The sequence below is a fragment of the Cydia amplana genome, chromosome 20 (genome assembly GCF_948474715.1).
Source record: "Cydia amplana chromosome 20, ilCydAmpl1.1, whole genome shotgun sequence".
Classification (NCBI taxonomy): Eukaryota; Metazoa; Arthropoda; class Insecta; order Lepidoptera; family Tortricidae; genus Cydia; species Cydia amplana.
The window spans coordinates 11,822,995-11,848,742 of record NC_086088.1 but is presented as its reverse complement, the minus strand read 5'-3'; the positions used below and the strand labels follow the sequence as shown (position 1 = coordinate 11,848,742).

The following is a 25,748-nucleotide window of genomic DNA, read 5'->3' as shown; positions in this document are numbered from 1 at the left end:
TTATTTTATTGTACATACTTATATTTTTAATGATTCGGACACTTAGAGACCTTTACATCTCTAAGTCAATTTAGGCTAGTAATTATGTGAAGCTATACCGTCTTTTATGTAACATACGAGCACAAAATGCTGTGTCTCACAGCTAAGTGTTATCACTATTTTAATATTAATATAGGCCGGTAGCTTGAACATGTCATGCTCGCTTAAAAGTCTTTGCTTACGGTGGCGTCGTTGATCGGGTCGCCACTTTCCCGAATGAAGGTTGAGGGAGGCGATGGCTGAGATACGCGTCGTACTCGTGAACGGGTGCTGTTTGTGGAGACGGGTCTGTTTAAGCTAACACGAATATATTTAGTAACTTTATTTTTTAATTTAATTGCAGTGAGACGCCTCATTCGGTTCTCGTATGTTTTTTTTTTTTTTCTCGTAATGTGTTAATCATACAGGATTGTGACTCTTGGAGACCCTATACATCTCTAAGGATAATTTGATAAACTATGTTATTTTTTAGTTCTGACACTTAGAGACATTTACACCTCTAAATAAGTTTAGATTTTTTTTCCATGTATCTGTTTTGTTTTTATTTTAATATTATTATTATAGTTTTTTTATGTAATTCGACATTAAGAGACCTTATACATCTCTAAGTAATTGTATTACGTTAGTTTGATTTGGTAGTTGTAGTTGTATTTAATAATTGTTGATGTATAATTATTATTATTTTGCTTTTATGTAAATTCAATGTTGACGTGTAAAAGTGCCCTTGTGGCCTATTTGCTGAATAAATGTTGAAGTTGAAGTTGAAGTTACTTAATTTTGTCTAAGGTGGTATGAAGACATGAAATAAATAACATCACATGGCAGGACAAGGAAATAACTTACATGATCATGATTGTATAAAACAATAGCTTCTAAACAATAAAAAATCTGAAATAATACTTTTTAATTTCACTAATTTCGTACATCTTTAGAAAATATGGCCTTTTGTTTTGGTAAAATTAGGTACTCAAAAGTTGAACTATTAAAAATAATTAACAAAGTGGGTAAACATTTCTGCAAGTAAAAAAAAATGTAAATGCCTGATTTACTAAAGTCTATTTTTTTATTCGGTAGACTGAAATGACAGTTAATAGTATGAAATGACATTTCATATTCATACAATTAGCTGTCATTTCAGTCTACTGAATAAAAAAATAGACTTTAGGGTGCATCCATAGACACAAATGACTTAAGGATAACTTTTCTTCTTACAATACATGATTTAATACAAAAAAAGAGCCAGCAGGTAAATTTTAATGTTAGGGTCCTAAGAAAAGTTTGCAAAAAAAACCCCACAGTTATGGAAAAATCCAGAACTGTTTTTCTTTGAGTATGAATTTGAGATGTTTGCACCTTATGTTGTATTTTGTACAATTTTAGGTTTATATAAATGAGATTATAATACTAATCTGCCTAAACCTAGTTATGTATACTTAAGTACAAGTACAACAACCATTTTTCTAAAGACCATTGCATGCCATGCTTAGTTAGTTGCCGCTTTCTTCTCTAAACCAGCCGGGTCCATGATCGGGGTCTGTTTCTTGACAATACCGGATAACAAGGTCTTGATCTGAGCGATAGCACGTCCAGGGTTCAAGCCCTTTGGGCATGTTCGTGTGCAGTTCATGATTGTGTGGCACCGGTAGACAGAATATGTGTCCTTCAACTTTGAAAGGCGTTTGGCGGTAGCTTCATCCCTGGAGTCAATAATCCAGCGGTAAGCCTGCATGAGGACTGCGGGGCCGAGATACTTGTCTCCGTTCCACCAGTACGATGGACAGCTGGTTGAACAGCAAGCACAGAGCACACATTCATATAAACCGTCGAGTTTGGCACGATCCTCAACATCCTGGAGGAGCTGGACTTCCTTACCTTTAGCCGCTTCCTTGTCGCGCTGCAGCCACGGCTCAATGGACTGGTACTGGCGGTAGAAGTTGGTCAGATCTGGGACTAAGTCTTTCACGACGTACATGTGCGGTAGAGGATAGATTTTCGATGGCTTGCTCAGGTTCTGGTCGATGTGGCTGATGCACGCTAGCGTGTTGACACCGTCGATGTTCATGGCGCAGGAGCCGCAGACGCCCTCGCGGCACGACCGACGGAACGTCAGAGTAGGGTCCATCTCATTCTTGATCTTCAACAAGGCATCCAACACCATAGGAGCGCACTCGTCTAAGTCCACCTGGTAGTTCTGGGTGAAGGGCTTCTTGTCGGGCTCATCTGGGTTCCAGCGGTACACGGCGAAGGTCTTCACTCGCTTCCCGAGCGCCTGCGACGTAGCGAAAGTACGCAGCTGCCCAAAAGTACCAGACGTCAGCCTAAGCAACGGCATTATGTAATGTTTTTGTTTATTCCGGGAAAAGAATTTCTTCGCTTGACGAAAACACCACGGGCGAGAGACGTTGTGCGTTCCAGAAAGGTCTGAAGGGAACTCCGCTTGCAGAACCTATCAATTGCACAACACACGAAACCAAAGTTTGGTTTGGTTGGGCGAAATTTTTGATGGATTGTGGATAGGGTGGGGATATACAGTGATATGGTATCATATCGATTATCTAAACGCGTGAGGTAATTTGGCAAATTCAAACTTTCATAATCTCGTTTCTTAAATTTCATAGAACATTAGTATAAGTTTTAGTTTATAAAATAAGTAAATAAAATGTACCGATTGATAATCAATTAATACGGTTGTTATTTCACATTTCGAAAGCGATTGCTTATTTGCATTTCACCAAAAAAATCATCGATTTATTTTGGTAACTTCGTACTTAGCGACAACACTAGAAACTGTTAAAGTCACGCAATATAACGCTGAATTCAAAAAATAATTTGAGAAAATCACATGCTTTTTTATATCTGTCTGTGGATTAAAAAAGTATGCGTGGCTGTGGCGGCAAGTTGAAGTTCTGTCAGTGTCTGAAAAAGAAAATATTGCGTTTCGTGTTTATTTACATAAAATAGATATTCTTTAAAACCCATTTATTTTATAATTCACCAAATATTAGAGTACGACGATGAAGAATGTGTCGTCAATAAGAGCTAACTCTAAACATGAATCACCTAAAACCCCTGGCGGGATAAGTAAGTCTTTGTTGACGCCTTGCAGACGAGTTGGGCTCTCGCGAAATTGGAAGAAAAAAGGTCCTTCGCCATTCATATCGCCATTGGCTTCTAATGCAAGTAATAATGTTGAAGTTGTGGAGCCGAAAAAAGAGAGTAGAAAGCGGAAAAGCGCCGTTGAACCCGAAGAAAAAACGAACGTAAATGATGAAAATATAGCGGTTGATTCTGTGGAAAACGAATATGAAATTTCGACTAATTCTACAAATGAAGAGAAAATAGTGAAGACTCCTTCAAGAAATGTAGAACCACGTAGAAAGAAATCTAAAACATTCTTAGCAACACTCGATACTCAGGCAAGTACAAAAACGACAAACTCAACTATATCTCATGAAATTGAGGACTGTACTAAAGAGAACGAAGCAACAGACAATACGATTGATAAGGATGCAGACACAGAGACTCCCAATGTTGATAATGATGTGGCTAAAGATATATCTCCTCCGCCAGAACCTTCTAAGAAATTAAATAAAAGCAAACAGTTCCAGTCTCCATTAAAAACAGCTTCAAAAACTGAGAATACCATTCCAGTAAAAGAGGGTGTTGAAGAAACCCCCAAAGAAGTAGCCCAACCAAAGAAGAAGAAATCTGAATCAAAAACTTCAAAAACAAGAAGTCCCAATGAGCTGACTAAAGAATGCATTGTAGTTATACAAAAGAAACTTTTAAAAGTAAAAGAAAAGTATGAAAAAACTGATAAAAATGTGAGTGAGCAAAAAAAGGACTCTCAACCTCTTTTTGATTCAGATGATGAAGCACCTTTAAGTACTTTGAATAAAAATGACACTAAAGTTAACAAACCTGTACTAATTCTAGACGATGATGATGATGAATTCATAGCAACATCTAAGAATAAGAACAAAAAAATAGAAAGTAAAAAAACAGCAAAGGATAGTAAAGTTAAAACTCAAGTTTCAAAAGTTATTCTGGCAACAGTATCTAAAGCACCATCGCAAAGCTCCTTTGATGAAGACGATGATGACTTCTTTGACAAGAAAAAGACAATTCTTATCCGAAAGACTTATGATAAAGTATCTAAAGTGAACAAAGCTAAATCCACTGGTTCAATAACGCAGGCAGACATTGACAATATAAAAGCAAGAATAGACGTTAAGAAGAAAATGCTCCTAGCCCGATCAATGACTGAGGATACTGAAGAGTTAAGAGAATTGATAAAAAAATGGCAAAAAGGTTGTCAAGAGGCATTGGTAGAATTAATGGACATGATGAGACTCAAGTGTCCTGACAAACATGGCATGGATTACTCGGAGATACTTCAGATGCTGAAAATACCGCCATCATTGGTTGGCTATGATTCCGATCATGATTGTTTCAACACTCCGGATGATTCTAGTGCTGTCTTGTCTAAATATAATGACTTTTAAATGCTATGAAATATAATTGTTCATGTAATAAATGTTACTGTTTGATGGTGGGCTTTTACTGACTTATAACTTATAAAGCATGCCTGGCTATTCAATCAATAATTTTCTAGCATATCTATTATATTTTTATAAACATGAAAATTAATGCAAATATGTAATATTGACAAAATGAAGTACTATTATTTGTTAGTAGCAATACTAGTTATTGAAATTCATGTTATTTCATTGAATAGACAGTCAATAAAAATACTCTGCTACAAGTCTGTTTAGAAGTCTAAAATAGGGGAAAAATATAAACAGGATTATGTATATCAGACAAAAATGAAGCAATTAGTTAATTATAGATATTTTATTAACAATACTACATTAAATTCTACTAAATCTAGTTAAAATCTGTGAGAACGGATAGGGTTTTCAGGATCAAACAACTTCGGGTCCTTCAGGAACACCTTATCTTTATAAAAGTATGGCATGAAAGCGCAGTTCTGTGCTTTTTTAATTTCCGCTTCCACTAACGCTTGTTTCGATTTGCACAGCCCTGTTATATGGCGTCCGTAGATCCTGCCAGTGTAAGGGCTCTGAAATTGTGTCAGTAAACGGTAGTTTTTGTAGTCCGGCGTGATGTTTAGTTTACATAATATGCATTGGCGTTCTTCCTTCTTGTACGGGTTTTCGATTTCGACTGGAGCGTCGTCAGAGACATTGGCGACGTTGGATGAGAATCTTGGAATAGTAGCCAATCGTGGACTCCCTAAAATAGAAAAAAACGTTGTATATCTATGAACGGATTTGTTGTTATTAAAAAGTTTGTACTTGGTTTTAAACACTTACAGATATAACGGGACACTATTGTTTTTAATAGTGCCATGTTTAATTCACCGTATTGTTAATATTTTAAATTCTCAAAAGAAAACAGACTGATAGGCTTGAGAAATAGGCAGAAAACATAACCTAAAAAATTGTACTTGACAATCTTGTCATTTTTGTGTCATTTAGCGATGGGCGAGTCGAGTTATCTGATTCGAATAATTCGAATCAGCCTACAGATGAGTTAATTCGAATCAAGACTATGGGCAATTCGAATCAACTCGACCACTAGCTAACTCGGCGAACAACTCGCCGAGCCGAGTCAACGCTATCACACTGCTACTAAGGCCTGTAGCAAATTTATTAGGAATGGAAAAAAATATTACAAGATTGCCACGTTTTATTCGGAAAGTATAAATAATAGACTTTATAATTTACAGTTTAAAATAAATAAGTAAACACCTTGTCAACACAAAATCATAGAGTATAAAAAAATAAGTGCCACCGAAATCAGTTAAGTCTTTCTTGTTCCCTACTTTATAATTAACAGTTTAAGATAAATAAGTAGACACCTTGCCCACACAAAATCATAGATAGTATAAAAAAAATAAGTGCCACCGAAATCAGCTAATTCTTTCTTGTTCCCTACTTTATAATTAACAGTTTAAAATAAATAAGTAGTCACCTTGCCTACACAAAATCATACATAGTATAAAAAAGGTAACTGCCACCGAAATCAGCTAAGTTTTTTGAGTCAAGTAATTTTTAAGATGTAGTGTGACACCGAAATCAGTCTTATGAACTAAAAGGCTATCTACCTGGCTAAGTCTTTCTCGTTCCCTAATGGTACCAGTAAGGAACAGGCTACGAGCAATAAGAATGTAACAATAATTAATTTTTTATAAAATGCACACAGGAAACTGTTGAATGGTTTAGCGTTCGCTTTAAATTGTAAATTTTGTTGAATTCGTTAAAAAGATGGACACTTCCCTTGAGTTGTGGGGTAGAGCTGCGAACCGACCCCGTTCAGTTCAGACTGATGTCGGGAATAGGCTTAGGCCAATGGTGCGCTGCCCATGCTCAGGCTGATGCCTGAATCGTTGAACGAACTATGTCAGGTAACGTGGCGTGCGCCTTGTGGTGTGGCTAGCTCTCCAGCTATTGGTCCGTGTCCACAAAGGCAATGGTAAAATGTTCCCGAAAAAGAAAACTGCGGACGAAGAGAAAGGCCACGCTAAAATAAAGAAATGCAAACAAATAATAAAATAAAAGATTCGAACACTTACCCGCGACAAAAAGCGGTTTTCCCAATTGCAAAAAGGATATTCAATGAACGTTTAAAAATTGCGCTAATGATATAGGCAGAATTGACACCAACTTCATTTGGAAGATAAATGAATCTCGTGTCTGTTCTCAAACCAGACGTCGTCGGGAATTAAGTCAAAAAGAAAAAAAGGTTTCTACCAAAGCGTATCGCTGCAGACATCCTCTGACATACACAAAAAAAAGGATTTTGTTATGAAAGATACCTCAACAACAATACCAAAAAACTAACACCCCCGAAACGAATTATGCCAGCAAATAAAAAAGTTAATTATCGTAAACTATTTTAAAATATCCTTGACGTGATAAAAACCCACGTGAGGTGAACTCACATCAGCTAGTTCATAAACTTGCGGCGAAATACGCCTGACTACGCGACACGAAACAAACCGCGGAGCGAACTTTCCGCCAGTTCCTTCCCCAATAGGGCAACGCTGAAAATTTTTCCGCCATACTATTTCACCTGGTTGAAACATAACAGCCTTCCTTTTCTCATTATAGGTGTTAGCGTTCCGTTGAAAAGCAAGAAACAAGGAATCAGCGACTTTCGCATAAATGTCTTGGAGTGCTACAAGATTCAAGGCGCGATCACTCCGACTACGGACCAACTCTGGGCCTGGAGTCTGAGAATGGGCGCTTTGTCGTGTAGTCTCTACCTCGCGTCCATACATTAAAAAATTAGGGGTATACGAAGTCGCGAGACTTACGCATGAATTTAAATATAATGCTACTTTTGGCAAATTTCTTGCCCAAGTGCGATTATCGTTCCCTACCAAAATACTGAGAGTCGTGATAACTGTTTGGTTGTAGCGTTCTGCGACGTTAGCCTGGGGCGAGTAATAGGGTATGTAACATGGACCGGGAATATCGTAAGACCTCAAAAAATCTACGAACGCCACGCTACGGAAAACAGTCGCGTTATCACAAAGAACGTTAGATGGCGTTCCATAACGCAATATCACTTCCGACTCCAAAGCAACTTTGATAGATCTCGTATCAGCCTTCTTCAATGGTACCAACCAAACAAATTTTGTAAAAACGTCAACCATGGTTAAAATATATCGAAACCCGTGGTAGGCTATCGGAAGAGGACCAACCAAATCTATAGAAATTAAATCTAGTGGAGCATATACAGGTCTTGGATAAAGCTGGTGTCCACGCGGTTGCGTGTTAGAAATCTTGTACGCTTTACAGACTTGGCATTCCGCAAGGTATTCGCTTACATCGCGATACATATTTGGCCAATAGTATAAACTTCTCAGTTTCAAATAAGTTTTCATGACTCCAGGGTGAACATTCGGGAACCCGTCGTGAATCTCAGCGATAGCCTCTCTTATTTTACCTTTAGGCAAAACCGTCCGCCAGGAATTAGACTCTAAGGGATTATCAACCGCCATCTTACGCATTAGAACACCGTCCCGTATCGCATACGCCGGAAATGTTTGTGGCGACCTTGATGTACCTGTAAACACCCTTTCGAACCAAGGGTCCGTCGTTATACTGTCACCTCGTCTGAAGGAAATCAAACCGACTTGGGGACGAGAAAGAACGTCTGGAACAACGTTTAACGCGCCTTTTCGGTGCTCGATCTCGAAATCGTACTGGGATATTTATTTATTATTGGGGTTTTGTGGGCCTTTGAGTGTCGCTTCGACCAAGCTATGATCTATTGTGACAGCCCTTTAAAGTTCACTACTGATGCCCGTTGAATCCAGGAAGCTCCAGATTCTTTGGGCCGTAATGCTCTGTACCTCATAGGGTTCCAGTATGTGTCGCCCTAGGTAGGTACTTCTTTTGGACATTAGTGGTCCGCAGGAACAGAGAATGTGCATAGCAGTCTCCTCTGACTCCTGACAGAACCTGCATGTCGCATCTTGTTTTTTCCCTATTCGGAACATGTGTTTGTTCAACTTGCAGTGTCCAGTCAAAATTCTAGTCACCGCGCAAGTTTTGTGTCTTTTGAGCCCTAAAAGCTCCTTAGCAGTTTTGCTGTTGAACCCTTTGATTAGAGCTTTCGAGTGTTCTTGTCCTCTGACGAACTTCCACCAATCGATTGCTCTCGCTTTTTCCATGTTGTTGAGCAGAGAATATGCGTCCCGTTTTGTGATTCCACAAAACGGTTCTGGGCCGACCAGGGGTGTGTCTGCGCCCTTCCTAGCAAGTTCATCCGCTTCTTCGTTTCCGTTAATGTCGGAGTGCCCTGGTACCCATCTAAGTATGACTTTGTTGGAGTTAGCCAGTGCATTTAGGTTTGATTTACAGTTCTGGACTAGTTTTGAGTTTGACTCAAGAGATTCTAGTGCCAGCAGAGCAGCCTGGCTGTCTGAGTTGATGTAGATATGCTGGTGTCTCAGGTTTCTATCCAGGTTGATCTCCGCACATTTGTTGATGGCGAAGACTTCTGCCTGGAAGCTTCTGGGATATCAGAGTAGCCCAACGAGCTAGTCGGCCGCTTGGATTGTCCAAGGTAATGAGCCATTTTAGGGCGATGTGATCCGTAATTATTTTAAACTTTATACCATCGAGATAACCGCGAAAGTGTTTAATAGATTCCAAAACCGAGAGCAGCTCCCGTTCTGACGTTGAGTAATTTCTTTCAGCTTTTGAAAGCAACCGTGAGTAATAAGCAATAGGATGCTCCTCTCCATTAATATTTTGAGCTAAAACCGAACCAAGACCCACTGAACTGGCATCACATTGCAGCACGAACGGCTTGGTAAAGTCTGGACATGCCATTACCGGGGAATCAATAAGGACCCTCTTTAATCGCTTAAAGGCTAATTCAGCCTCACCGCTCCAACTGATGGGATCTTTGCCTTTCTTTTTTCCGATAAGAGACGTTAAAGGCGCGATGATCGATGAGAAATTGTCCACAAAACGTCTGTAGTATGAACACATACCAATAAAGGCCCGTAGAGATTTTGCCGTTGTAGGCGTCGGGAAATTACTAATCGCCTCTAACTTTTTTGGATCGGTTTGGAGCCCGCGTTCATTAACAATGTACCCTAAATATCTGAGCTCCGATTTGCAAAATTCACATTTTTTTAGATTGATAGATAAACCGGCCTCTCTTAAGCGATCGCGGACTTTGGTAATGAGGTTTAGATGACTATCAAAATCGCGAGATACTAAAATTAAGTCGTCAACGTAACCAAATACAAAGTCGTCTGATTCAGGTGAAAACTCATAGTTGACTATCATATCAGTTAGCCGTTGCATTTCTGACGCCGCATTCGTGAGTCCAAAAGGCATACGGACAAATTCAAATAAACCGCGTTGAGGTACAATGAACGCTGTACGCTCACAACTGTCCTTGTCGGCGAGCGGAATTTGCCAGAAGGCACTTCTAAGGTCAAGCGATGTGAGGTATCTGGCACCTCGTAAATTATCCAGGATGTCTTGGATTCGCGGAAGTGGATAGGAATCGCGGATAGTGACACTGTTTAACTTCCTACTATCTACACAAAATCTTACACTTCCGTCGCTTTTTGTCACCATTACAACTGGACTTGCCCACGGTGACCGAGAAGGGCGTATGACCCCCATCGCAAGCATCTTGTCAATCTCTTCATTGAGGACCTTCAGTTTGACGGGAGACAGTGGGTAATAACGCTGACGAATAGGCGGCCCAATAGTAGAGATTTTGTGGGATAACCAAGATGTACATCCCAGACCTATCTTGTCAGAAGAGATGTCTTCCAGGGTATTGATAATGGACTGGAGTTTGAATTCTTGATCGGCAGAAAGGACTCTTCTCGGATGTAAATATCGAGTATCACTAGCCTCAATGCGCCCGCTGACAGGAACGTGTGCAGGTGGCACAAAAAGCTTACCGCTTTTGTCCCCTTTAAAAAACTGTTTGATTACCGAAGTCAACCCGCACACGTCCCAAAACTCCATTCCGAGTATTAACCTCGTAGGTAAGTTCCTACCCACAAGACATCGGTGGGTGATAAACATTTCATGGAAAAAAATTGAGAGTTCCACTCCACCAAGAATCTCGATCGGTGAATTGTCCGCGGATACCACTACTGGCATTGTACCCGTGTAATAATTTAAACCTAAACCCCTAAGAAGTGAAAGGTCGATGAGGGACCGCATAGCACCTGAGTCTAAAAGGGCTTTAACAGGAATACCAGAAATAGAAACTTCGACAAATAATCTATTATCAAGAGAGTTATTTATGACTATCGGCGATACCGAAGGATTGAGCGTGGCATCGCCATTACCTAGTTTTTTTGCATAGGAGGGTTACAATTGGGACAATTCCGAGTCACAGCACCTGCCCGCTTGCACTGAAAGCACACCACCCCTCGAACATTTGGACACCCCCTATAGTCGTGTCCTAACATGTTACACTTAAGGCATTCTGGACTTAGGGCGTTAATTGGAGCCACCGTGGTAGCCGGAACCAGCTGTGGTTGGAATGCTTCAAAATTTTTAGCTACCTCCAACAAGGTATCCATGTCTGCTATAATATTAGTGGCAAGACATGAGTGATATCGCTTGTGTAATCCGTATTTGACGATAGTAAATAAATCGTCTTCACCGATTGGGACGCGCAATTTAGCATTAAGGTCACGGACCTGGATGACGAAATCAACAACGGTCTGAGTATCGGACTGTTTTAGTTCTCGCAGTTGACGTTCTGTTTTAAAATCAAAATCAACAATGTCGAAAGTGCGCATAAAGGCTGACTTTAGATCAACATACGAAAGCCCCGGATGGCGAATAGCCCGAAAATATTTCAGAGCGCTGCCGGAAAGTAGCTCGTGAAACCTCTGTACAACGTAGGATGGTCTAACGCCGCGCGCAATGCCTTCCTCTTGAACCCGACCGAGAAATTCGCGAACACAGTTCTCACCCGAAAAAGTGAGATTCCATTTAGTCAGCGACTCGGGTTTCCAATGGTGACTCGTATACATCGGACTCGGAACTGGCCCAGATCGCGGTGGTGGTTCCGCGAATTGACATGAGTGCATGTCACCGGTATCCATGGCTAGCACGCGTGGATTTGGGTCAAAAAATGGATTTTGAGATCTGTGTGGAGTGTCACCTATGGATCCTTCACCTTGATTCGTCATACTACTGTTCTGGCTGCGAAACTAAACGTAACAGTAAGGCCGAATGGACGGACTCCCTCCCCTTTTCAAAACAAAACAATAATAATGATATCGAATAACGAAAGTTTATTTTGATTATTTTTGAGTTCGGGCGCCAATTTGTAGCAAATTTATTAGGAATGGAAAAAAATATTACAAGATTGCCACGTTTTATTCGGAAAGTATAAATAATAGACTTTATAATTTACAGTTTAAAATAAATAAGTAAACACCTTGTCAACACAAAATCATAGAGTATAAAAAAATAAGTGCCACCGAAATCAGTTAAGTCTTTCTTGTTCCCTACTTTATAATTAACAGTTTAAGATAAATAAGTAGACACCTTGCCCACACAAAATCATAGATAGTATAAAAAAAATAAGTGCCACCGAAATCAGCTAATTCTTTCTTGTTCCCTACTTTATAATTAACAGTTTAAAATAAATAAGTAGTCACCTTGCCTACACAAAATCATACATAGTATAAAAAAGGTAACTGCCACCGAAATCAGCTAAGTTTTTTGAGTCAAGTAATTTTTAAGATGTAGTGTGACACCGAAATCAGTCTTATGAACTAAAAGGCTATCTACCTGGCTAAGTCTTTCTCGTTCCCTAATGGTACCAGTAAGGAACAGGCTACGAGCAATAAGAATGTAACAATAATTAATTTTTTATAAAATGCACACAGGAAACTGTTGAATGGTTTAGCGTTCGCTTTAAATTGTAAATTTTGTTGAATTCGTTAAAAAGATGGACACTTCCCTTGAGTTGTGGGGTAGAGCTGCGAACCGACCCCGTTCAGTTCAGACTGATGTCGGGAATAGGCTTAGGCCAATGGTGCGCTGCCCATGCTCAGGCTGATGCCTGAATCGTTGAACGAACTATGTCAGGTAACGTGGCGTGCGCCTTGTGGTGTGGCTAGCTCTCCAGCTATTGGTCCGTGTCCACAAAGGCAATGGTAAAATGTTCCCGAAAAAGAAAACTGCGGACGAAGAGAAAGGCCACGCTAAAATAAAGAAATGCAAACAAATAATAAAATAAAAGATTCGAACACTTACCCGCGACAAAAAGCGGTTTTCCCAATTGCAAAAAGGATATTCAATGAACGTTTAAAAATTGCGCTAATGATATAGGCAGAATTGACACCAACTTCATTTGGAAGATAAATGAATCTCGTGTCTGTTCTCAAACCAGACGTCGTCGGGAATTAAGTCAAAAAGAAAAAAAGGTTTCTACCAAAGCGTATCGCTGCAGGCCATTCAAAAATAAACCTTAATACTGTAGCCCGAAGGCTCTTTTTACAACAACTGCCGCTCGATTCGCCGTCTCAATTCGAGTTGGTACTATGACCATTCAAAAATAAACCTTAATTCCGTGACCCGAAGGTTCATTTTACAACAACTGCCGCTTGATTCGCCATTCCAAGTATCCCAACTCGAGTTCACTGCTAGTATGGCCATTCAAAAATAAACCTTAATTCCGTGCCCTGAAGGTTCTTTTTACAACAACTGCCGCGTAACTCGCCGTCTCAACTCGCTCCGCGCCTGTGCCTGTGACCTTGTCGCGAACCACGCGAATCGTCGAGTCGAGTCAACTCGATTTTGAATTCGAATCAGCGGCCGAATCAATTCGAATGATTCGAATTGAAAAAAAGTGGACTCGTCACATCGCTAGTGTCATTTGAATATCGTTTTGTTTGTGCAAGGTACGTATATATTTTTATTATCCCTCCAAGGTAGTCCTGGGAGGGATAATAAAAATATATAAACCATCAAAATGTTTATGTAAAATATTTATTAATGCTTTTGAAATATAAATTGATGTAAAACCACTGCTTTTACATTAAAAACAATCATCCTCGGTGTAGAAACAAAACGCGATATTAAAACAAAAAAATCGTAATTTTATAAGCTGGTCAACCAAATCTTGTCAGTAATAAAAGGCGCGAAATTCAAATTTTCTATGGGACGATATCTATTCGCGCCTATATTTTTCAGCCGCCTTTTTCTACTGTCATGATCTGGTTGACCAAGTTATATTTTATTTTAGTCAACGATTTTAGTACATTATTTTGGTAGACTTCTTGCCTAGAAAATAATAACTTACTCATTTTATTTATATGTATTACACTAAGCAAGAAGCTAATTACAAATTAAACTTGTGTGGTTTGATTTGAACCATGTTTGAACTTGAACAAGATAGATCTCCTATAATTTTGTGGAAAAGTTTTATCTACACGCATTAATCTTTGCTCAGATATTATTATTAGGCGTGAGTGTGTGCTGCCGTGACGTTGGAAGCATTTTTATTCGCTTGTTATGTTAATGTTAGGGTATGCCATATATCTAATTATCTATTTTTATTAGGGTTCCGTACCAAATAGGTACAAAAGGAATCCTTATGGTGAAACTCTCTTTTTATAATATCATTGGCAGGCATTTAATCCTAAAACGTGTTATAGTTATAGCTGATACACTATTTCTCGGGTCCAATTTTTCGGATAGGGTAGGGGTAGGGTAAACAGATGGATTTGTTATGATATAGGAGGTAAACGAGCAGACGAATCGACATAGACGGTCGCAACTTCTGAGGTATTGTAAGTGCGTTGGTGGCCTTTATGATGGGAGTAATGGACTATGGAGAAATAAGGTAGGTATAAAACGCAAGAAAATAGGTAGGTAGACTAGGTATAGTCGTCTAATTTGAAGTTTACAACTTAGACGACTACCTAAAGTCTATTTTTATTATTTGGTAGACTAAAATGACATTTCATAGTATTAACATCATGTGTCATTTCATACTATGGAATGTCATTTTAGTCTAGCGAATAAAAAAATAGACTTTTTCTACTCCAGCACTTAAATGTGTCAATTAAATGACTGACAGTGATATCTAAAGCAATGTCATTTGAATGATTTGTCTATAGGCTCATAAGATGACTGCTTGCAGTCATCTTATGAGTATAATACAACTGCTTTATTTTTTTTAAAGATACAAGTTCCGATCATCTTGATTGAAAGAGGTATGTTTTCATTTACAATAATAACTCTTTTTTTTTTTAAATAATAACTCAATTTTTTTTAAATAATAACTCTTTTTTTTTAATAATAACTCTTTTTTTTTGCTGCAGCTGTCATAGAAAAAGTAATGTATGCAACAGCTCATAATTGGTTCTTAAAATTCTCGGGTCTTTTTTTACAAAACTCGACTACGTCTCGTTTTGTAACTTCGACCCTTGAATTTTAAGAACCCTTATTATATCACTGTTGCATAAACTACTATTATAGTCTACCTAGTTTTACGCTGCTTCATAAATTTCACTAATAAAAACAAGTACATTTCTTATTTCAAGTAGTAGGTTACTTACTTAAGATTAATTCAATTATAGGCAAGGCCATCAAGCATTCGTAAAACAATAGAAAGTACCTAAATTAAATAATATCGTTTTCCTTAACTGAGGATAAATGTAACGGTGTCATATTTAATTGTAATGAACTGCTTCTGATGATTCGTAGAACAATGATGGGAATGTCAATTAGCTAATTTTACGACGTTCTTTCTTACCCATATTACCTACTTAAGTGACGCTCTCAAGCAAAAGGTACCACATTATCGCTTACCATAAGGACGAAATTTGCTCGTATCCTTATAGGAATAACCTGTCAGAGCGTCCTTATTGGCAAGCGACTAGGTGGTACCTTTTTCATGAGAACGTCACTATACTTAAATTAAAGTTACTATTATTTACGTGTCATATTTTTACATAAATCAAACATCAAACATCAAACATCAACATTTATTCAGCAAATAGGCCACAAGGGCACTTTTACACGTCAACATGGAATTTACATACAGCAAAAAAAAAACACATCTACAATTATAAAATACAACTTTCTAAGCCGCAAATATAAAATCAAACTAAAGTATTACATAGAGATGTATAAAGTCTCTAAATGTCGAATTACAAAAAAAAACGCTATAACAATAGCATTGAAAAAAAAGAACACAAAGATACAAAACTATAATCTAAAATTATTTAGAGATGTAAATGTCTCTAAGTGTCATCATAACTAAAAGATTACAAATATATAGTAGTTAATCAAATTATCCTCAGAGATGTATAGGGTCTCCAAGAGTCAAAATCCTGTGTACCTAATTAAAACATTCATTAAGTAAGAAAATGACAATAAAAATAAAATAGCATACGAGAACCGAATGATGTGTGTCTGTGTCCATGTAATTATCCTCAAATACGCCTATATCATTCTGTTATTCTGCCTAATTCTGCATATCAGTAAGTAATGTACAGTAAGGTTGAGGATAGGGGAGTCCGAGGGACTTGCCAAGTTGGAGACGTCAAAAACGTGCCGAAAAAAAAAATATATTTTATCAGCTCTTCAATGTCACCTACCTATAACAATACCCATTCTGCGGCGGTAGCACGATCGCATTCTTATCGCTTGTCACCATCTATCTCGCCGCGAGATACTGTCGCGCCAATCATGTGCTAGACCTAATGCTGCGCCCGCTGGCGTGACACATGTAAGCAGAGATCGGAACCGGTTTTTTGCAAAAACTTAGAAATAACCATATTTTTTTAATTATTTTATACTTGAAATGTAGGACTCAATTGTGTTTTTAGGTTACGACTTCGTATTATTAGATTGCCCAATTAGAAATGAAGTAATTAGCAAATAACGAAAAAATACCGTTTCCGTTCCCATACAAAAAATACCGGTATCCGATCCCTGCATGTAAGAACCCATGCCAAAAATAAATATATATTAATTATAATTTTTAAGAAAAAAAAACCGACTTCTATGCGGCCCGGTGAAAGATTATTGTAGATGGTGCGCTATGTAGAAAAGGAAGCATTTCGTGTCTGTAAGGCTCGCAGTTCTAACCTAACCCACTTTTGTTCGGTTCTGTGAGGATAGCAGTTCAAACCTAACCTAACCCACTTAACGGCGCATGCGGTGCGGTGTACGGGGATTTGAGCGGGAGGGGTTTGGCCTCATCATACTTTATACCTACATTTTATGGTAGGTAATCATAGTGGTTTATTTAGTTTAGGTATCATAGTGGTTTTCCTGGTCAAGGTCCGGGTCTGTGTCCGAGTCCGGGTCCGAGTCCGGGTCTAGTCCAGGTCCGAGTCCGAATCCGAGTCCAGGTCCGGGTCCGGGTCCGAACCGGATCTGGGTACGAGTCCGGATCTGGATCTGAGTCCGGGTCCCAGTCCAAGTCAAAGTCGAAATTCGAAATCACCAAACATGTACTATGCGTCGTTGAAGAGTTCTGTTCTGATCATCATCAGCAGTTCCAGTTCATCAAATGCGATAGTTTTTAATGTTAATGCTTTATTTTATGATGAAAATACAGAAAATTCTATACGTGTGCCTTTAAGATTTGAGGAGTTCCCTCGATTTCTCATGGATCCCATGTTCAGAACTTGAGCTTGACATAAATATGGCTTAAAAACCTAACTTGCTTAACAAACATAACGAAAAGAAAAAATCGCCAAACGCGAGCTATGCGTCGTTAAAGAGTTTCGTTCTGGTCATCATCAGCAGTACACTTCCTCAAATGTTACTTTTTAAATGTATATGCTTGATTTGTTGATTAAAACACAACAATCACTATATGTATGCCTTTAAGATTTGAGGAGTTCCCTCGATTCCTTATGGATCTCATCATCAGAACTCGAGCTTGACAGAAATGTGGCTTAAAAACGAAACTTGCTTAACAAACATAACGAAGAGGACAAATCGCCAAACGTGAACTATGGGTCGTTGAAGAGTTCTGTTCTGATCATCATCAGCAGGTCCACTTCATCAAATGCGACAGTTTTTAATAAAAATGCTTGATTTTCTGATGAAAATACAAAAATCTCTATACGCACACCTTTAAGATTTGAGGAGTTCCCTCGATTCCTCATGGATCCCATCATCAGAACTCGAGCATGACAAAAATGTGGCTTAAAAACTTAACTTGCTTAACAAACATAACGAAGAGGACAAATCGCCAAACATGAACTATGCGTCGTTGAAGAGTTCTGTTCTGATCATCATCAGCAGTTCCACTTCATCAAATGTCACGTTTCTGAATGTATATGCTTGATTTGTTGATAAAAACACAAAAATCACTATATGTATGCCTTTAAGATTTGAGGAGTTCCCTCGATTCCTCATGGATCCCATCATCAGAACTCGAGCATGACAAAAATGTGGCTTAAAAACTTAACTTGCTTAACAAACATAACGAAGAGGACAAATCGCCAAACATGAACTATGCGTCGTTGAAGAGTTCTGTTCTGATCATCATCAGCAGTTCCACTTCATCAAATGTCACGTTTCTGAATGTATATGCTTGATTTGTTGATAAAAACACAAAAATCACTATATGTATGCCTTTAAGATTTGAGGAGTTCCCTCGATTCCTCATGGATCCCATCATCAGAACTGGGTTTTGACAAAAACGGGACCAATCTGTATGCATATTAGATATGAGCGCGAATTGGTCGGCGGCGGCGGCGAATCGGCGGCGTGGCCTTGAAACACCTTCGATTAATGAAAAAAACGATTCAAACGAAAATGTTACCGAAAAACATGTTTTTGCTGTAAGAAAGTTATAAAATAAATGCTTTTTTCTTTTTTCAAGGATAATTTATTGAATAATGGTACGAAAAAAGTTTTATATCGTATAAACTGTGGATAGGCGGTCTTAATCTTGGCGAGGTTCTGGCCGGAAGATCTTAGCGAGGCCCTTATCTTTTGTGCTAAGTTAAAAATTGCGGATATACTGTATCAGGGAAACGTCTTGTCGACAGTCCAAAGAAAATCGAGCTCCGTCATTAACCAATATCGACCCAACAAAACCGATTTATGTCAAAAAGTGGGGCCCAAGGCCGAGCTCCATGTAACACCGAAGACTTGATTTCGACGCCTTCCAATGCGAGGCCAGAGGATGAGCTGCAGGTAAGCATACAGCTAAGAATCGAACGCCAAGTGTGAGCTTGGCTGTCGGCCAAACGCCTGGAGCGCTGATTGCGGCGCGCTTCTGTGCGAGGCCGAGCTACAAGAGAGCAGAGCGAGGGCGAAGGCCGATAAAGACCGAAGCCATAGTGTTAAAGATCTGGAGCTTTCCTGCGGGCGCATTCGTGCGACGCCAAAGGCCGAGCTGCAATGGAGCTAAGATCAGACAAGGACCAATGTTCAAGCGTTTTAAAAGAGGCCGAAAGTTGAGCTCCAAACAGGGCAAAAAACTTACAGGTTAATATAGCGGCTTACTTCCATGCAAGCGATGCAAGGCCAAAGACTGAGCTGCGAGAGAGCAAAGCTTGAAATTTGACAGTGGCCAGTTTAAATAAGACCCGATTCCGACGCCCTTCCGTGCGAAGCCAACGGCCGGACATTTGGACGTGGAAACCATTAATATCTCAAAATTAGCCCCTTTTTAAACCTTTTAAAGACGTTTAATCATGCTTGCAATGGTTAAATTCGCGGTAAATTACGGATGGTTAATAGCTGGCAAAATTAGTTATGCATTGGGTCGATAATCCAAAGATGTGGGTTCGAGTCTCACGTTAGCCAGAGTTGATCACAGGTAATTTTTTCATTGTGATTGACATGTCTAGTGTATATACAATCTATAAATTGTAATGTAGAACGTTCCACAATAAAAATGGAAGAAAATCAGTATGTTTATTACGAGTATATTGATGTTTAAATTGATATTAAATAATTTCGTTTCCCCAAGACTAGTAGCGCGGTTACTAGACAGATAAATTTGCATAACCTTCGATATTTTTGAATTATATGGGCCTAAAATACCTTTTGAATGCCTATAAACTATTCGAAGTGGCGCCGTTAAACATCTAAACTCGATTGAATATAATATTATCTGGTTCTGAAACCTCTGAAAGTAGATAGTAACTACCAAGGTCACGCCGATGCCACGCCGATAGGGCAGCGTAGGCGGCGGCGGCGCGAAAATTTCGTCGGCGGCGGCGGTTCGTCGGCGGCGGCGGCGCGCCGGCGCGGCGCTCATATCTAAAGCATATACTTACAATCAAAAAAAAATTTTTCAAAATCGGTCCAGCAATGACGGAGATATGGAGTAACAAACATAAAAAAAAAAATAAAAAAAATAAAAAACATACAACCGAATTGATAACCTCCTCCTTTTAGATTTTGAAGTCGGTTAAAAAGTTAGGATAGACATCTATCTAGACTAGAAGATGTAGGAATTAGATAAAAATATTAATAGTTGTGTAAGCTCTGTAAACTACCTACATTAGCATTCTAGCAGCTAGCTTTAAGTTCACTGCAGGTTATCTCACAAGAGAAAGCTTTATTTGGAGTTTGCTAAACGGGATTTTGCTTTAAGTCTGTTCTTATGTGATTTCAGATTCAAGATTTGTAACTGGGACTGGAACCCATACAGTTAGAGTTGAACCAAGAAATGTCTGCAAACATTTTGATAGCACACGCAGTGCAAGTGTTATTTTAAACGTCAGACGTCTATGAAATTATGACGTATGAAATAACACTTGCACTGCGTATGGGGCTATTCATAAATTACGTCATTTCAAATTAGGGGGGGGGGTCTGGACATCGGATGATGGTAGCAAGACGTAGGAGGAAACGGGGTCATTCGAAGCATGATTTTTGGATGATTTTAGGGGGAGGGGGGGTCAACAATCGTCAAAAATTGTTGTCTTGTTCGCGGATGATGTGTCCCTCTTGTTTAGAAGCCCTAATAACCATAACTTTCAGAGCGATATCAACGAAACCTTAACAGAAATTACGAACTGGTTAACTGAACACAGCTTGGAACTTAATATGAGCAAAACCAAATTAATCCAATTTCACCCGTACCAAAAAGAAGATTTAGATTTATCGGCAACATCAAAAGAACTTGGCATCGAAGAGGTTAGCTCTTTCAAACTATTAGGATTAAACATTGACACGAGTTTAAATTGGAAAACGCATATTGAAGAGGTCAGGAACAAATTATCACGTTTTTTGTTTGTGTTAAGTGTATTAAAAAGAAACACAAACGTGGAATGTGCAATTTCGGCATATTACGCATATGCCTATGCATGGTTGCGGTATGGGGTAGTTTTATGGGGGAATAGCACAGACGTCGAAGATCTATTTATAGCACAAAAAAAATGCGTACGCGTTATAGCAAACATCCGACACCCAGAAAGCTGCCGACCACACTTTATTGACCTAAAGATTCTAACCTTACCATGTATTTACATACTGGAGGTTGGACTATTTGTAAGAAAACACATATCCAACTTCCAGTATGTTAAAAGCGCGCGACGAAATAAACAACTAGTTCTTCCTGAACCTAAATTAACTATGTATAAAAACGGGCCCCATTACCAGTCGATAAAAATATATAACAAAATCCCTGATTCTATTAAAGACGTTGAAACTTATAATATATTTCGAAATAAACTCAAATCATGGTTAATTGCTAAATCATTTTATTCTTATCAAGAATTTATGGCATCTGACAATAGTGATACGACTGAGAATTAAATGAATTATTATTATAAATGAATTGACACTATTATTATTATTATTTTAATTGATAATGTATTGTAATGTCATCGGAAATATATTTGGATTATTCAGTGTAGAAATCAAAATTATGTTATGTTATGTTTTAAGGTAATTTTAAGTATTTAGTTTTTAAGATTATCATGCTATACCCTATTCAGGGTCCATGCTGTTACAATTTAAATGATTATAACACCTATATGTACCATGGATTGCAGTAAATAAATGAAAATGAAAATATATGACGTAATTTATGGACAGCCCCTATGCTATCAAAATCGTTGCAGACTTTTCTTAGTCTAACTTTACTTTAGGTAAGTTTGGTATAACGGAGACAAGTTTGTGTGGACTACGATGATGCGATGAAGTCCCGATGTGTAAAAATCGTGAAAGTTTAAATCAGTGTCTCTTACGATGATCCTCAAGATCCACTTTTTGAAGAATAGAATACATAATGTCACATTATTAATGTGTGACCGAAGAAGATAAAGGTTGAGCCTTGTGGAGCTTGAAGCTAATTGTGGGGAACCGGTTTGGAGATATTTGTGTTTCATCCATTCGTCTTTAGCTATGCTGACTGCTAACAGCTTAGTTTTATTTACCTACCTACCTACGCCTACCCACAATTGCGAAAAGCTTGCAAAACCCAACTAGCCAGTTGTTGGTACAATATTAGACGACCATTTAGAAACACCCAGTCAAAATGCGGAAATGCACTCCGCCGCACCGCGTTTTCCTATGACCGGGTAGTCGTAAGTGGTTTCACGTTTCTTGTGTGTGTAAACAAGAAATCGCCTCATAACCGGTGGAGCCGCGGCACGCAGCGCGCGCACCCGAGATATATTCAAATTATATTTTTTTAATCCCCCCAATCGATTATCTGTGTCGTGTTTGCGCGCGAAAAGTGACAGTGACGTATTTCATTTTTGAATTTCGAATTTCGACTTGTGCTGTTTTTGGTGACATTTATTTTTACATCAAGAGGCGTTTTTCTGGATACCTTCATGACTGGTGAGTTATAGAATCGATGGAATTTTTCAAAGGATTACATTCTTGTGAAATCGAATGTACCTAACAACTAATTAATAAACGCATTAACAAACAAGTCACTTATGCAAGTTCCGTACTCATAATATTCATTTATATAATCGATAACGTGGTTTATGCACTGCGGTGCGATTTTGAAAGTGTTGAAAAGTAAAAGTTTTGATTGTCCAGTGACAAAAATCTCGAGTTACGATGTACGGAGTAAGAAATCAAGGTCGTGCGGTGAAAGTGGCCCGTTGTGTGAATGAGGCTTACGTAGATGGGTTCTTTACCGTGTTACTTTGGTTCCGGGCTTAGGACAGGTTGACCGCGTGTTTTATCTAATAAAACACCTAATGTAAATTCGAGGAAAGCAAATGCTTCTCATCTTATACCTTTTGGTCAATTACAATATCGAATGAGAGTCAATAGTCGCAAAACATTTTGCTTTCTTTTGTAAGTAGGTAGGTACCTATTTGAGATGTTCGTCATTTGGTTTTACACACGTCACTTTACGTGCTTTGTAGCTGCTGGTGTAAAATTATGCACAACCAAGAGCAAAGGGAATATTTGTATGGACATTTTATATAAAAACTATTGTCAATAGAAGTATTAGAAGTGTCTCTATCTTATTATTAAATTATACAACGGGACTTAATCGCGTATCTAAGTTTTAAGATTTACCTCCGACGTTTCGAGGACGGCGGTGTCCCCGTGGCCCGAGACCACGGGGACAACGCCGTCCTCGAAACGTCGGAGGTAAATCTTAAAACTTAGATACGCGATTAAGTCCCGTTGTATAATTTAATAATGTGTAAAAATCGTGAAAGTTTAAATCAGTGTTGTCTCTATCTTGTTTTATATTATTTAGATTAGAAAGAAGAAAATAAGTCAAATACCGGCAAGACAAAGCGTCAAACAAGAAATCGCCAAGAAACTTACGTTAAATAGTAGGGCAACCTCTATCCTCTATAAATTGATGTTGATGAGATGTTATTCATATGGATGTTGATGGATGGAGGATGATGATGATGATGATAAACAAGATATACATATTTTGGGAGACGCTTTTCAGTATAGCAAAGACTGAAAGAATCATACTGTCTTTTTCTTATGCTAATACATATTATAAACCCCAAAGGAAGGAGTATTTTTTTTAGCTTTCTGTTACTGACAAAATTTGTTTGTCAGCTGATATTGCTAAGAGGCGATTTATTCAGTCCCCAGTTAAATAGACTGATAGGATTTATTTATTCCATTGATAAATACGATAGGTACTCATCATGATTCACGAGTTAAATAATTAAAAAGTCGGCCGTAAATAAAATTTTAGTTCGTCTGTTAAAACAACTTTTTAATTTTGTGACGTTTTTCATGGGGCGTTTGCTTGCGTCATTCAAAAACGCTTAATGTCAAGAAAAACTTGATTTGGCGGTAAACTGGTAACGTTCCAACGCACGCAGCGTACGTGTGACGCCAAATTATGTATGTGTGCTGTATTAATTATACCTAATATACATATTTTATTAATGTTAGTTCATTATACAACATTTAAGGAGAAATATATGGAATTTGCTACTCTGAGTGAGAAAGAAGTTCTAGGTTTTTTTTTTAATTTTAAGGGTATACAATGGTTCAGATATTTACTTATACAGCCAACAGCATCTAATTGATAAACAATCCTGTTCTTTATACCGCGATGGTGACAATAAAGTAAATATAGTTTGTCAAAGGACTGTCTCAAACATAGACAGAGAGAATTATACTATCTTTGTCTTACACTAGTACTAGCACCCAAAAGAAAAGGATGAGTTTAGTGAAGGATGGTTTTTTTTGTTCTTATTTACTGACAATGATTTATAATTCAAGATAGGTTATAGGCGTTCCAAAATGGAAGCGCTTACCTTGTGACAAATTGGATTAATTGGACAAATTGCCTTTAGTCGCGGCTGGACAAACGAGAAATGTGCACACCGAAAGAGAAAGAGACGAGCTTGTGTTTAACAACGAGTGTGACAAAGATGGATAGAATGAGTAAATTAATCAAAAATAATAGATTTCTTCGTAGGCACAGAAATAAATATGGAAGTATTTTTTGTGCTCCTCAAGTATGAGTATAGCCTATCTATTGTTATATAATATTATCATTGTTTACTGACAAATTGGTTTGACCAACAATATATATTAATAAAATAAAAATAAATCTTTTACGTCACCCTAGACCCGTAAGTGGGATTTCCTGGCCAAGGCAAGACGTAAAACTTTATACAAACCACGGGTGGTAATTTCATAAAGCCCCAGATCGCATATTTATGGTCCTCACCTTCGGTTCGGGCCACAAACACCTGCGATCTGGAGCATTCACGAATTCACCTCCCTAGGTATGTAATGTACCATTACTACCATTAGAGATCTTGCAACAGATGTACGAGTAAACAATGTGTTCTTACATCTTCGGGTATATTTATTAGTTAACCAACCAAATACTAAACTGCCTTGATATGTTCCTTATCGTTCTGGCTTTAACCTATTTCATTTAATCGTGTAATGCTTTCAGTTATCCTGAACTGAAATGGCCATAGAATTAGTCTCGTTCTAATAGGTTCTTTACTAGGGCGAGGTACCTAATAGCAAATATTACACAACTATAGCTGGTCAACCAAATCTTGTCAGTAAAAAAAGGCGCGAAATTCAAATTTTCTATGGGACAATATCCCTTGCGCCTACATTTTTCAAATTTGCCGCCTTTTTCTACTGTCATGATCTGGTTGACCAAGTATAAATTACTATTGATTAATCAAATCCCGACATATTCCTATTAGCAAAATAGCACGATTATAGCAGCTTCATTGTTACATTGAGTACCTAAGTACAGTCAAAGAATTTAATTTCCGAATCATTTCGTACCTTGTCACTGTCATCTTCCTCGCGTTGTCCCGGCATAGTAAGCGATTTGTCACTATAAGCGAAATCATCTTATCCGAATTTCTCACAAAGAATTTTATATGAAAACCAAACTTCGCACAGTTACGTCATAGTAAGCGGTTGGTCAGGATAAGCGGAGTCATAATAAACGGATTCTACTGTACCTAAAGAAATGCACTATGGTTCCCCCACCCCCACCATGCATTCCATACAGCCAATAGCAAAATAATACCCTTTTACGTAAAAAATCAATGCACACATTGTATTCCTATTCGTTCTTGCTTACGTCCAGTAGGTACCTACCTACTAATTGCTACATTCCGTAATGATTATTAGCAATCATTAGATGCACTTGACAATGCACAGGCAATCAGCGTTCTTGATGAATCATTTTTATTGAAAGATTTCCTATCTTTTTTAAATCGCGTTATTAAATACTGGCAGGCAAGC

At 38.3% G+C, this 25,748-nt stretch overlaps 4 protein-coding genes across 5 annotated transcripts in view; 2 read left to right on the top strand and 2 right to left on the bottom strand.

The window, feature by feature from the left end:
* Positions 1-1,428: 1,428 nt before the first annotated feature.
* Positions 1,429-2,571, bottom strand: LOC134657507 (uncharacterized). The gene has a single exon (XM_063513081.1). It carries the CDS (start codon positions 2,369-2,371, stop codon positions 1,523-1,525), a length of 849 nt encoding a protein of 282 aa, XP_063369151.1. The 5' UTR covers positions 2,372-2,571; the 3' UTR covers positions 1,429-1,522.
* A 392-nt stretch (positions 2,572-2,963) lies between these two features.
* LOC134657459 (muscle M-line assembly protein unc-89-like) lies at positions 2,964-4,589 on the top strand. Its single transcript, XM_063513020.1, has one exon. The coding sequence runs from the start codon at positions 3,054-3,056 to the stop codon at positions 4,542-4,544; it is 1,491 nt and encodes a 496-aa protein (XP_063369090.1). The 5' UTR covers positions 2,964-3,053; the 3' UTR covers positions 4,545-4,589.
* Positions 4,590-4,874: 285 nt separating this feature from the next.
* Positions 4,875-25,748, bottom strand: part of LOC134657522 (small ribosomal subunit protein bS18m) — a 268,775-nt gene continuing 247,901 nt past the window's right edge. The window contains exons 2-3 of the mRNA XM_063513098.1: positions 5,376-5,415; positions 4,875-5,295 (exon numbers count right to left, since the gene is read on the bottom strand). Coding sequence (XP_063369168.1) covers positions 4,931-5,295; positions 5,376-5,412 — 402 coding nt within the window. The 5' untranslated portion in view covers positions 5,413-5,415 and the 3' untranslated portion in view covers positions 4,875-4,930. The remainder of the gene's footprint in view (positions 5,296-5,375; positions 5,416-25,748) is intronic.
* Positions 22,159-25,748, top strand: part of LOC134657440 (ABC transporter G family member 23) — a 134,860-nt gene continuing 131,270 nt past the window's right edge. The window contains exon 1 of one of the 2 annotated variants that reach the window (XM_063512990.1): positions 22,159-22,358. In XM_063512990.1, coding sequence (XP_063369060.1) covers positions 22,352-22,358 — 7 coding nt within the window. In that variant the 5' untranslated portion in view covers positions 22,159-22,351. Of the gene's footprint in view, positions 22,363-25,748 lie in introns of both variants that reach the window. The other variant, XM_063512992.1, reaches the window with a different exon arrangement.